Genomic DNA, 14,607 nt, shown 5'->3' on the forward strand with positions numbered 1-14,607 from the left:
TCTCTTATTCTTTTATATATGTGCAGTTTAGATAAATAGTTGAAATTAAATCCATAGATGACACTGATCTATCAAAAGACTACCTATCTTCATTGAGTAAGTACCAGCACAGTCTCTTTTTTATCGTCTAAATGTTTCTAGAGGGTCGCTTTTCTGTTTGGTGTATAATTAGATTAATTACCATCATTGTTGCCTCCTCTACTCTTGATACCTCCTCTAAGTTACGTTTTACTATAATGTTAAACTTTCAATTGGCAATAACCCTCCTTAAATAATAAAAGTATTATTTTCTATCTGGCATCAAAATAACTAATTCTAACTTCACTGCAAATATTTGACAGGTGAGAATTTCCAGGGGAAAATGATTTCCGAACGTGTGACTAACACATTTGTCCAGCTCATTGCTGTTCCAAATTTCCCATTTGCATCAATACTGAAAATTCAGCATAAACATTTTACTGTAGAATAAATAAACACGTTTTTGTAGTGCAACATGCCACGTCTAACCTTTGCAAATCGGGAAACACTTGGTCACATTCCTTACACTCCTGAATTGCATGTATCTCTCGGAGATCATTTTCACTCTCGAGTTTTTGTTGAAAGTCCTCCTCTACCATGGAGAATGCCGAGTGGGGTGTGCTGCATGGGAACTTCTGGTGATCCGCTAGTTCAGCCTTGGACTCAAAGAGCTGGTCACAGTCCTCACAGCGGTATTGCCGTTCTTCTGTGAAAAGAATTCAGGTGTTATCAGAACTAGGTGATCAGGAAGTACCACCACACACTGGCAGTTCTTATCGAATTACGGAAGACATAATAGAAATTATTTGCTTGTCCTTTCCACCACTTCCATTTTAACATGGATTAGAAATAGTAAATGTAGGGACTTCCCTGGCGGTCCAGTGGTTAAGACTCCGCACTTCCACCTCAGGGGGCACGGGTTTGATCCCTAGTCGGGGAACTAAGATCCCGAATACCGTGCAGTGTGGCAAAAAAAAAAAGAAAAGAAAAATAAAATTAAATGTAAAGAAGCCAGGACAAAGCCTACAACAATAACAGAAGTGACTGCTGTGGCTCCCGTATAGCTTTCTTATCAGATAAAACTTTATGACGAAACCCTTCCAGAGTTTAATATTCACAGGATATTAAAAGTCATAATGACCACTTACTGAGCATCATTATGTCCTCAACCCTGTACATGGATTATTGATATTCCTAAAACCTGACCGTGAGGAATTATATGTCAGATTTGTATCCCAATTTTCAGATGAGGGTATAGATGCTCAAAGAAGTTCAGTAACCAGTCAGGGATCATAGAGCTAAATGGTTATGTCAGACTTTGAAAACACATCTCCGTTCCATACCCTTCTCGCTGTGCCATGTTACCTGGACGGGACACGGGACAGAGTCCCTATCTGAGCCGTACTTAAACCTGGCTAATATCAATAAACTTGGAAATGCTTTAACGTTCGTCATTCCTTATAATGTGACACAGCATGATTTTAGCACTTTTCTAGGCTCATTTATGTTCCCTCAGGGCCAGTGCTAATTGGCATGGCTTTGTTAAATAGCCAGCCTATCATGCATTTGCACTTTAAATCATTAAGATAAATAAATGGTAATAGTGGGGACCAGAGATAGCAAGGCTATGGAGTGTCAGGTAGTGATGCCATGGTTTCTATTCTTTTTATTGGAACAGCTTTCAGCCCACTCATGAGGCCATACTGTGCCAATCGCACAGATATCATCACAGAAGTCCTGCAAACAGCTCACAATGCTGAAAGACACAGAGGACAGCAACACGATACATCATCCCTGTGTTACAGACCTGCAGCCAGGACCTATATCCAGTTATTCATTGACCGAATGCTTTTGAGGGAATATTTTAGTCACCTACTGAATGTGAGGCATTTTGTTAGGGACTGAATACATAAGAAACCCAAGGAGATACACATGTGAACAACTAGTGTGATACATCTTATGACAGGTGCATGCACAGGCCTAAATTAGGAGCCCAGAGGAATATACCAAATCCATCTATGCTGAGGAAGAGAGGGTTCAGCAAAGATTTTGTAATGAGGAAGAATCAGCCAGGTGAAGCAGGATGAGGGAAGACATTTCAGGCGGTGGGAATACCACGGACCAATGACGAAGGCAAGAAAGAGCAGGGCAGGCTCGTGGAAAGGCAAAGCTATAGTAAAGTGTGACAGGTTTATAGGGTGCATGTAGGGGAGGAGTGGGCCATGAAGTTAGAGAGGGTAGCAGGTCACTAGGGGCTTTTTAGGTCCATGCTAAGAAGGGTACAGGAAAGCCACTGAAAGTTGGAATGCCCCATTGCAGCTTGAGAAGCCAAGCAGAGAGGTCAAACGGGTCGCTGCTGCTGTGATCCATATACGATACTGGTTCCGTTTCAACTAAACCAATAACAAGGGGGCCAGAAAAGTAAAGAAATTAGTACGTAGATTCAGTAGGGTTTGTCACCTTTGGACTTGGTTAAAGAAGAGGGAGCTATTTTAAAATAAATCACCGCAGCTGTAAGACAGGTTTCTCAATAACATAAACTGGGTAATGGAAACGTTTCCTACAGTTTGTGACACTATTCACATGTTTAAGATCTAAATTTAGGATCTCAGCCAGCAGTCTGAAAACAAACAACCTCCAGGCCTATGAAAAGGCATAGGCTTTAGAGACAGCAAGACCTCGGTTTGAATGCTACCACTTTCTAGCCATGTGGTCTTGGCCAATTTACTTAGCCTTATATGGCCTCATTTTCCTACCTGTATAATGGAAATAATTCCTTTCTTACAGGTTTGATCTACGTCTAAAAGACTAAATGAGACACTAAATGGAGAGCATAAAACATCTAGCGTACAGTAGGTGTACAATGCATGTGTTTTATTTTCTCTTTTCTAAGAAACATTAAATCCTAGAAGTATGAAATACAAATCACCATGTAAACATTATAAACATTATATTTAACATAACCGGTATATGTATGGATATGGGTATGACACATTGAAAATGAAAAGCAACCGATGGGTTCCAGAGTGTTGTAAAGTCAGGTAATTTATGAATGGTAGCCCTAAAAGAAAAATAGTCACCTCCATTTAGGCTTTTTAGAATAGTACAGTAACCATTTATATTAAAAAAGATAATTGTTTGAAAACCTTTTTAGAGCAAACATTCACTGATGAAAGATGCCTTGTACCAGAGACAGCCCAAATTATTATTTTTTTTTATATCATCTGAACACTCCCTGCCGTCAAAGAGCCCTTTCCCACTGGGTCAGGCTCCCCATTCAGGCTCAAATTCTACCAGGCTAGTTAACAAGTCTGGGTTTCTGAGGCCATTGACTTGTCACAGTTTCTAAGAAGAAAACAAGTTCCAAAAGGCTCCTCAAAATACAACTGGTATAATCTACAAAGAGGCAGAATGCAGCTCAGCCAAAGGAGAAAAATGTTCAGGTAAAGAGCCAGTCAATAGTGGTAGCTTTCTTTGCAGGAGCTGCAGATGCAGAGGCTGAGGTTCTCCTGTTTGGAATGCCAGAGAGATGGGAAGTGGAGTCATCCTCACCCCTCACTGGTAACCCTTCCCAGTGGTCCTTCCAACTATAAAAACACTCTAGAGACACCACTAGATTATGCTAAATCAAATCACATTATATGAGGGGAGAGAAACAGGAAAAAGAAAGAAAACAGTCTTAAATGCTCATCCCAATGATACAAATCAATACAAATAAAATTTCCTTTCACTCTTACCTGAATATACATCACTAGTAATTATAATTCTTTTTTTTTAATTATAATTCTTTTTGATCCCCCCTTCTTTAATTTGGAATAGGTCTCTGACAAATACAAATTCCTCTGGCTCTAAAATTTCATCATCTGTACTTTTCTCCCAATCCTCATGCCTCCAGCCCTCTCCCATATGGTCACTCTGGCTAGGATTTTACTCAAGTAGAAATACTTTTCCCGGTAATAGAACATTAGATGGGAGAAACAACTGCTAGATATACAAAAGCCCAAGACCAAGCTCCCTGAAATGACTTTTGTACAGTGAAAGGACTCTCACTATAGTCTAAGGCATTGACAAAAGGTTGACCTATGTGATGTCTCAGTCCAAATAGTCAAAATTCCTCTGACCTCCATTTCAGAGAAGACCTCTGCTTCCTTTAGCTTCACCGTAATATTAGCCAGATGTCATACCAAGAAAATAGCTACTCTATGAGAAGGAATTTCTTAAACCTGACATTGACTACCCAGGGAAACTAACAAGTACCAAGTGTGACGGACCCTTTGGCATGCTCCATCACAATCTTCAAATGAGGGTGGCGCGGATGGTGGCATGAGTGGTACTAACCGTGGATATCCGGTGCCATTGTGTCATGGGGATAGTCTTCACTCTTCATGAACAGCAGGAGCTCCTCTCCTGGTGCAATGTCTGCAACTACTCTATAAAATATCTTCAAGAGACAATGAAGGGGTGGGGGGAGAGAAAAAGAAGTGAATATTAAGAAAGGGCAAGATATACACTAAGATAACTACATTTTCCCGTACCTTAACAAAAATATTCCTTTTTATTTTCATCAAAAGCACTAGCTTTCCTGCTTTACACACTGAGAACTAGCCCTCTGATGACAAATGGAAAGCTGTGACTCTCATGCCAATTCATAAATCTTTTCCAGCTCCCACTTCACAAATCAAATTTTCTTAATGTGAGCCTTGCTGTGTCACATACACCCTGTGTAATGTTTAACAAAGAACAACCCCTTCTCTGAATTCCTTACTCTAGGGAGCCACACACATACTCAGAGAGTTGAATGTGTCTTGCGTTATCCAGCAGTGGCCTAGCGAAGACTGGCAGGGGCACAATTACTCCCCTCGAGCATGTTCTCAAAAGTAGCACCTTCTCAACAAGGAGCTTTGAAGGTAATAGGCTGGAGGGACACAACATAAAGAATCATGACAACAAGATCTGTGGAGAACATAGTCAAAGGAGAGCATTTGGTTTTTTAAAAACTGAATCCCTCTTTTACCAATCAAAAGTGCCACTCACGGGCTTCCCTGGTGGCGCAGTGGTTGAGAGTCTGCCTGCCGATGCAGGGGACACGGGTTCGTGCCCCGGTCCGTGAAGATCCCACATGCCGCGGAGCGGCTGGGCCCGTGAGCCATGGCCGCTGAGCCTGCGCGTCCGGAGCCTGTGCTCCGCAACGGAAGAGGCCACAACAGTGAGAGGCCCACGTACTGCAAAAAAAAAGTGCCACTCACAGGTCCAGGACCTGCCATCATGACCCAGATACTGATCCCACTCTTTGAAAGCAGGCATTATGCCTTCAATTGATTCCTTTACCAGGGTTTGGGGGTGGTGCTTATTCCTCTTACTTTCTAGCAAAATGCTGATGAGAGGAAGGATTTAAGAAATCCATTAATAACTGACTAAAAAGCAGTGAGGCAAGTGTGGAAAAACCCCTGACCTATAATTTCCAAGAGCTGCCTACCTTTCCCCGACCAGCGTGGTTACCCTAGGTAGGTCATTGCCCAATCACCTTGTCTAGGATTCTGGGTTTCTTCATTTATAAAAGCATTTAATTCTGATTTGCAACATATACAAACATCGAATCATTATGTTGTACACCTGAAACTAATATAATGTTATATGTCAATTATATCTCAATATAAAAAGGATTTAATCATGAAAATATTTAAGGTGGCTTTTCTTTTTAACATATTATGTTCTTAGTTTTTAATTCTATTCTAGGATTATTTATTAAACAACGATTCCGTAACCAGATAGAGGTTATGAAAGAAAGAATAAAGTTATACAGTTAACTGGTGAAAATGAGAACAATTACATTCACACACACTCACACACACACACACACAAACACACACACACAAATACCACCAAAAGCAACAATGACAACAATAAAACTAGGGATTCAATTCTGCTCAGTCTCGATGCAATGGGGAGAAAAACCACATAACACAAATTGGCACACCCTACTAAGAAATGGGAAGGATCTATTTTGAGAAGACATTGCTCTACCTGTGGTTTCTTACAGGACCACTTATTTCAAACTGAGAAAAGTTGAGTAATTTAACGTTTTATAAGATCAACAGAAATGTGCATAACTTTAATTATATTTATCTGTTTATCTCTTGAAAAGCAGGACATTAAACATAAGTACGTGCCTCTTCATTCCAGTAGGTGGCTCTAAACTCCAATTGTTTATTTTTCTTTAAAAAGACCAGAGCACAAAACTGTGCTAAATTCAAAAAATAACTCAATGAGGAGTATTTTCTGCTTAGTTTCTTTCCTGTCAAAATAAAATCATTTTTTTCATGCAACAGTAGTTTAACCACATGAAGTTGCTTTATAGAAAATAATACCAAACATAAAATGTTGCCCTAATATAATATAACCTAAGATTCTTTATCTCTATCCTTAGATAAAATCCAGACTATCTTAGGAAAATTACTCTTTGTTATGTGCTGATTGTATAAAAACCAGAGAATTTACAGTTTGTATCTTATTAACCCTAACGTTCACATCTTCCCTTCTCTGGAAGTACACTCAGAGGAATAATTCTGCTCAAAAAGTTACCAGATTAAAAAAAAAAAAAAGTGTGCGTTTGCTTTTTCCCCCTAAACTTTCCAGTTAAATGCTTATTAGTGCCCTGTTTCATTCTAGAGTTCTATTTCCCCTTAGAAAACAATAGACTTCTCTCAACAGTTTGAATCACCTCTTCTTTTGGCATCTCTCAAAGGTTTAACTTATTAGCTTCCTTTCCAACAACATGTTGATATTTGAATTGTGACATATTAGAACTTTTCAGTGGCTTCTCGGAAACAGTGATGTTAAAGAGACAATATCCCGAAAGACCATAAAACAGTACAATTGTCGCTTTTGGGGAATGCTGCAGAGACACACATGCCAGATCACTGGAAGAAAGTATTATGATATCATTATTTTCTTTTGAATAATAGAGTCCACTATTAAACATGTCTCTTTTAATTCCATTTTAGATTTACTCAATCCAATGTGAACAGCCCAAGAAACAAAAGAAAGTGATAGATACACTGTAACTATACATTAGAAAGATAATTCTCTTTGCCGGGACATAGATCACTACTGTAATTTCCCTTTAAGTGTCCAGATTGTCATGTGAAGAATACTGAGTGCATAAAAAATAAAAGACACGGAAGAGCATTGATGTTGGCTTTATTTACTGGAGGTAAAAGGTGACATTCCAGGCCACGAAAGGCAAGGCAAAGCAGAGTGGGTTTTAACTTCAGGGTGTTCTTTTCGATTTTAAGTGAATTTTTATGGTGCTCATGAAACTGAGGTTTGAAAAGAACTGGCAAGAGCCCGAAGTAATGAGGGCAGATTCTGGGCATGCTTCCTCATATCGCAGTAAGAATGTGCCTTGAAGCCCCATCTACCGCCCTTAGAAATCCAGTGCTTTTTTCAAGGTGTTGTTACCACTTGCCATTTCATGGTATCTCAACTCTTTGGATTTTACAGAGACTTAAACAAAATTATGTCTTTGCTCTTATAATTACAATGGTCCCAAAGTGTAATTTGAATGCTTGAATCCAGAGATGTCTACATACAAAGCTGGTTTATGTTCTAGCAATAACAATACACCAGCAGGCGTTTGAGAAGTGAGAGAAGTAATTTAAATGAAAACATAATGACAATTTGTTGCCTCAAAACAATTATGTGGGGGAAAGATGGAATGTAATGTTGGAGGAATCAAGCCTTTCAGAAAAAAAAGTTATCGTGTCTATGCTTTTATGTTAGAAAATGGGTCTTTCAGCAAATAAAAATATAATAAAGAACGGAAGTGATTTATGTAGCTTCTCCCGCAGGTTTGTCTATTAAGTATGCTTGACCATGATTATAAAAATGTAATCATAACATCTTTAAAATCAGTGTATTCTCAAAATTTCGGCTATATATTGCAGTCCTATGAATTACATGTCATCTGAGTTATGTACCCGAAGCAGAGACATGACTAATATAACCTCTCTGGGTTTTGTGTTAGATAAAAATGGAAGGGCATCAATTCCTCTGTTAAATTCCATAAAAGAGTTAACAGGTCTCTTCCATCAGGAAGTTTTATGGAAAAAGTTATCTGGAACCAAAATAAAAATGTCCTGGATCTGGGATTTTGTGATGAATTCAACTCAAGTATTTAAAGAGGGGCTCAAAATCTCACTTAGAAAAAGTTGGAATGGATACAAAAGGGTTGTAGATTTATTATTTTGCTGTGTGTCTCTCAGAATGCTCTGCCAGAAGGGAGAAGACAATCTCTCCCAATATAAGGTGAAAAATTAGAGGAATGGAATGGGGCCTTTTAGTATAAGAAAATAGGATTATATGAGAATTCCATTTTTTAAAAGTCATGATAAATATTTAAAAACTGTGTTAACTCCTTTAGAGTTTTCTATTTGGTAGCTAATACCAAATTCCAGAAACACAACATGTTATGAACATGACCTAACTCTCCATATATTGGAAACTTTTGAAAGTTGAGGTGGTCTTTTCATTTTATCATAGAAAAAATTTAATTTTTCCAATATCTTGCTGGACTCTTTTTAATTTTTCCAGAAAGCTTTATCTCTGTCCTTGTAAGTATGGATATTATATCTAAATCCCTGAATACTTTAATTTATAAGAATAAATACTATAGTAAATGGTTTAATAGATCTTTCTATATTCTTTTATTTTAAAATTTGCCAAAATATCACACTAGTGAAATTTCTTAATATTTTTTTAAAAATTCTAAAGCACTCAGATATTTGAAGATAAAACTAGAAATCCCTCAAATTGTTCACTTTTACTACTGGTGAAATTCACGGTTTAAGGCATGAGTATATATTATACATGTATATAGGAATTACTCTAAAAAATAATTATTATTCTTAATTTATTTTAATCAAACCTTGAAATGGTTCCAAATGTCAAAAGGATATCTGTTCAGTTAATATTCATAAGGCTAAGCTAAAGGTAAAAGGCAGTGGTGATGTGGATTTGATTTAGCAAATTTTAGACTGCCAAAATGTATATTTTCATACAACGTTATATATAAGTATATATGTGCTTGGATATATTATATATTTTATATGTGATTTATAAATGTGGCAAAGTATACATTTTAGGGACATTTTAAAATCTGCACAAGATATTAGTAATCTCATATTTTACATATTAATATAAATTAATATTTAATGGCATATGATTAATTCTATTATATATCATATAAGTTATATACAATTATATATTTTATAAATTGCATATTATATGTAATATATGTTATAGATAACTATTTATTATAGACAGTTGGAACTGAAATTAATCACACTTTATTAAATATTCATTTTCTTTTGTCATTTAAGCCCAAGAGGACAGCCACTAAAGAGAGTATGGACAGTTATAAGCATTCTGATAGCAAAGGTAATAGGCTATAAAAGACTTTCAGATTAATTCTGTTTTGTACTGTCACAGCCTGTGTTCAACCGATTCCTCCATCAAATTGATGATGCTACCATTTGTATTTATATAGATGGCAATAATGTGGGTTCTTGTTTATTATCCTATAAAGTAGAAAAATCTAGAATCTGTCAGACCAGACTTGCTGTCTAGTTTGCTATGCTTGGATCGATTCAAAGTATTATGCTTGTATTACTGAGACAGAAGAAAAATTCAGTGCACAGAGGGAAAACAAGAAAGAAAGAAAACATCATTTACTTTTAAAAAGATGAATAAGGACTCATTGTTATGAATTCCCATTTATTTTTCCTGGTCAAGCACTGGAAGTTTTATTTATGCTTAATAGACTGCATTTGGCATGTCTGAAAATGGCAGAAGTGTGAATTATGAGTGACCTTCAACCTATTCAGGAAGTTGTAATAATTGAAATAATAGAGAAATGTACTCCCTGCAAAACCTGTACCGAGAGACAACTTTTTCAGGCTATTGCCGTCTTTTCACTTTGAAGTAGACAGTTGATTTCTTCCTTCCCACCTCCCAACAATCAGCCTGAATGCTTTATTTTCTATAGCTTCATTCAATTTACCAGTCCGAAGGCTAGGAAAAGCTGAATGGAACTTTAATGTTTAGAGTGTGGATAGAAGGGGAGATAAGTGACCATTTGCATGTCTGAACAAAGTCAATATTTGATATGAACACATCTGTCAGTCTTGCTGCTGCAGAGGTAACATCAAGTCCACAGAGACAACGTGTGCATATGTGCTGGCTTTAGGAAACTTGCTCTGGACCCCTGATCTTTCCATAGCAACATGGGAAACCCCTACTCAGGAGGGCAAGAGTGACAAGTTTTTAACCTCTGAAAGAAGGACCCTATTACACATTCTAATCCTGATTAGTAAGAGATAACTAAAAGTGTCTTCAGCAGGCAGAGAATGATGACAGAATGTAAAGATATTTGTCCAACAGAATGTAAGCATTATCGTGGCCAAGCTTCGCTAAAGCAAACCATCCTTAGTTTCCTTAGTTCCTCCAAAGACATAGCATCCCGAATTTGTCTTTAAGGTAACAGTCTAAAGACTATAAAATATTAACTGAGAAATGTCAGGTACTGTCTTGCTGTATCTGCTTCCAAAACAAAATTATATGTATCCACTGGCTATTTTCAGAACACAACTACTAATGAAGGAGAAGTGCTGCCCCACACATTTTTATCTCTTCATTAAGAACATGAAGAGAAAGCCAAGTGTAATTTATTGGATGAAACAAAACAGAAAGGATTGACTGTTGACTCTAGTTTGCAAGAACAGGGCAAGTGATAAAGATACACATTATTATACCTGGAACCTACAGGGTACCCAGCCTGGAAGCCTTGCAAGTTGTCCTGTTAATTAACCTCTAAGGATCTCTCTACAGACCCCACAAGAAATATTCATTAGACACCTGTCTTTAATGTGGCCATTTTGTCTGACTCTATGAAAACTGATCATTCTGAACAGTTTCAGAATGCTTGGAAAGTCAGGAAGCTAAAGATCCTCTTTGGGTTTTTTACTAGACTGGAGGTGTTTCTTGTGTTCTTGACCAACATGTTTTCCTCCTTGACGACTGGCTTGTAATGAATTCTGACAACTATCTTTTTGGTACCATTCCAGAAATAGCTGGAGTCTGGTATGGTTGTGATGCTTTTAGATCTTCCTGAATGAAAAGTGTTGTGTACATGCAAATATTAATTACTTAGAATGTGCAGATCATCTTTTTTCAATTTACGTGGTTTGTGGGTCTTGGTAAAAATTCGTAGTCTGTGTAGTGCGATGGCAGGGTTGTGTGCTGGGCATAATTACATGAGGGAAACTTTTCTGTGGGGAGGGGATGCTATTTGTTTTATCATGTAAATATCAAATGACAGACTATGTCTGAGACAGTTTCATCTTCGGGTGAAGGAAGTAACTTATCAGCCAGACAGCATCCCCCCAAAGTCAGCTTAGGCACCGTTCACAAAGCCAGTCTCTGGGTATTGCCAGCTGGCATTCATCTTAAAACAGCAGAGCATAACTTTGGTATAAAAGTGGAACTTGACTTAAAAGCAAAGCAAAGAAAATGGCCAAAGCCAATAATAATTTTAACATCAAAAGAGGTCATAGAAAATGTGGACAGAAATCCTTGTAAAGGAAGAGCAAATTAACAAATTACCTGACAGTTGACGCAAACATGTTGAAAAAGTAGAGAGAGGCTAAGATACTACATTTTGCTTTTTTGCACAAATTGCATTAATTGAATGATGTAGGCATACATTTGTTTTTCAGTAAAAAGCCAAAGAAAATAAGTTGATAACTGAGTCCATAATAAGCCTGCAATAATAATACTGTTATAGTGTCACAGCAGCCTGATAGCACCGCTGACGTGGACCCAGGGAGAGGGAAAGTGGGTGTACCAGTTCAGCCATGATGGTCCTGGAAGCAGTTAAAACTTTATAAGGTAAAGCACAAACGAGAACAATGCCTGATCCAACTGAAAACACTGTAGAATCTTGCTGCTGTTCCTCAACGACAAGGGAGCTGGCAGAATCCCCTAAGGGAATTCTGACCTTGTATTCTCTGAAGGGCACTCCTTCTTCTAGATCTTATTTCTTCAAAATATACATCGGGCATTAGATAATCTCTGATCGACACATTTTGTTTTCTTCAGAGGGAACAGCAGACTTCTCTTAGTCTACTTACTAAATACCAGCTGTCAGGGGCCTGTTTAAAAATGAAAGGACTTATCACCTTGTGTAAATGACAAGATTAATAATGTCTTGGGTTTCTGAGAACTTTATTCCACTTGTAGACCATGTTAGGGCAGGCCAAGAGCTTGAATGAAATTGCGTTCCTTTCTGTGATGCACACCTATAAAATGTTACCCCAAATCACATGCCCAGATCTTTCTCATTGTCATGAGTGGAAAGGTAGGTCTTGTGTAAGTCGAAAAAGTTCACTTACACGAATTGGGCCACAGTGACCTGTCTGATTACAACGAAAATGGTTTCACCATGAAGAAGTATTAGAGAAAAACTTGTGTCCAGAGAGCTATTTCGTAAGTACACTAAACTTGTGAACATATCCTAGATAAGAACTGGCCTGATGTGAGGTACCTAGGGGTCTGTGGGTCCACTTGCCTTTGATCTAGGTGAAGGGTATAGCAATGTGGAGGTCTGAGGAAACTCATCAAAGGATGGAGGGAAAGGCGGGAGCAGGGTGAGAGCAAATCTAATGCAACATGCTCCCTCCACCCATCAAAATGGGGGTAAAAGTAAGATATCTACAAGACAACAAAGAAAAGGACATCAAAATATCCAGATTTAAAAACAAACACTCAGTAAATCATCTAGGTGTCTGGCCCACTTGACGTTAAACACATGGGTGCTTCCAGATGTAATGAAATCTCTGAATAATTAATAAACCATTTTCGTGCTTCCTCTACATATTCGGTCCTCTTGAGGACCTGTTCTGGAAAGAACTTTCATTATCCAATTCTCTGCTTTTCCTTCTGCTCTGATCTACCTCCCAGTGCCAGTTCTGGATCCTCAACCAGGCATAATTCAGACCATTAAAATGTAAAGATATTGACGCATTGTCTGTCTCAGTAAAAATGTTCAGCTAAAGGCTGTGCCGCAGCAGTATAGCTATGTAACACTGTACAAAAACTTTAAGGAATAAGGGGAAACATAATTAGGACTTCAAGGATAAAGAGCCTTGGGTGTTTTTAGTGGATCTACTATTTTATGACTGGAGTGTGACTTAATTTACTAGTGTCTTTGGCGCGGCCTTCTTTTACAAAGATAAATTACCGTAGTTAATACAATATTTTCAGGGGGGGATAAGGATATCAGTCAGAAGCTGCAGCTGCTTAGAAATTATGGTTTAGCAAGTATGCCAGTGTTTTCAGAATTTCTATCTCCAAAAACATGACTGCAATAATTTTGAAAACATGAAAAGAAAAAGACATCTAAAAACAATAAACTCGAGTCTTCTAGGCAGCACTGTCAAGAAAAAAGGTGCCACAAAGCTCACTCTGGCCTGAAAAAAAGAAATCTGCAATAAAATAACTTGCAGAGATCTATTGGAAGATTTAAACTCTGAAAAATCCCCTCAGATAAAATGCTTGTAGAGAGGTATTAGGAAAATGTTCATTGAATAGCCTTTGCCTTTATGATACAAAACAGATTGCACACTTTATCAGCTTTACCTGAAAATCTAAACCTAGGCTGTTTCTAAGTACCTCATCACCCCAAACAAATCAAATACAAGTTTTACCCAAGACAACGTGTTTTGACTGTCCCACTATGATCAAACTGTATTATCACGTTTAGCAGACACATTAATTCTCTTTTGTAGAACTCCTTCACATCATTATAAAACTGATCCAAATTGACTAAACTTGACCTTTAATGTTAGAATTTTAAAAAATACATATCTTTGCAAAAGTAAACTATAATTTATACCCTCCTTTTTGTTTTAGGTCATCTTTTCCCTTCTTTGTTGGACGCCCTAATTATTACAATGACTAGCTTGTAGTTGAAAGATTCCCCTGAAATTCTTCATTGTTAAAGCCCAGGACTTCTTTAAAATTCATTTTATAAACTTGAGCTCTATCTAAGAATCAGAGCAAAGAGGAACACTTTTTACAGTTTTTTGTCGCGTGCTTAATTTGCTTTTGTGTGTGCAGGTGAGTTGACGTTGTTAATGTTTAATAATTACTCCTGATCCAGGGTGTCTCTTTATATCTGGATATTAAATAATATGTCACACAGTGGGAGCGTTCATTATGAGATGAGTTGTGCTTATTTACCATTTGGCAGCTCCTATATTCCTCACAGAAAACAGAGTGAAAAAATAGACCTAGAGAATCTCTTTAGTCAGCTCTTTTATCATTGTACCTAGTCCAACATTCACATTTCAAAGCTGCCTGGAACTGCTAGTCTTAATTGGCTTTTAGAAAAGATGCATACATGCTTATAGATGAGTGTGTTTACAATATATGCATACACGATTTTGATGTCTGCTCTCGTTTGTCTTGTCAACTGGGTTGAGTGTGATTGTATGCATATCTGTCTATCACACAAATCTGACTTTTACCTCT

The 14,607-nt window shown here is 37.6% G+C and overlaps 1 protein-coding gene across 10 annotated transcripts in view; it reads right to left on the reverse strand.

Moving 5' to 3' along the window:
* The window catches only part of MECOM (MDS1 and EVI1 complex locus), a 566,851-nt gene that overhangs the window by 43,837 nt on the left and 508,407 nt on the right, over window positions 1-14,607 (reverse strand). For all 10 annotated transcript variants that reach the window (XM_060149965.1, XM_060149959.1, XM_060149957.1 and 7 more), the window contains 2 exons: window positions 4,357-4,459; window positions 508-724 (listed from right to left, as the gene is read on the reverse strand). In XM_060149965.1, coding sequence (XP_060005948.1) covers window positions 508-724; window positions 4,357-4,459 — 320 coding nt within the window. The remainder of the gene's footprint in view (window positions 1-507; window positions 725-4,356; window positions 4,460-14,607) is intronic.

The sequence above is a fragment of the Lagenorhynchus albirostris genome, chromosome 5, assembly GCF_949774975.1.
Source record: "Lagenorhynchus albirostris chromosome 5, mLagAlb1.1, whole genome shotgun sequence".
NCBI lineage: Eukaryota > Metazoa > Chordata > Mammalia > Artiodactyla > Delphinidae > Lagenorhynchus > Lagenorhynchus albirostris.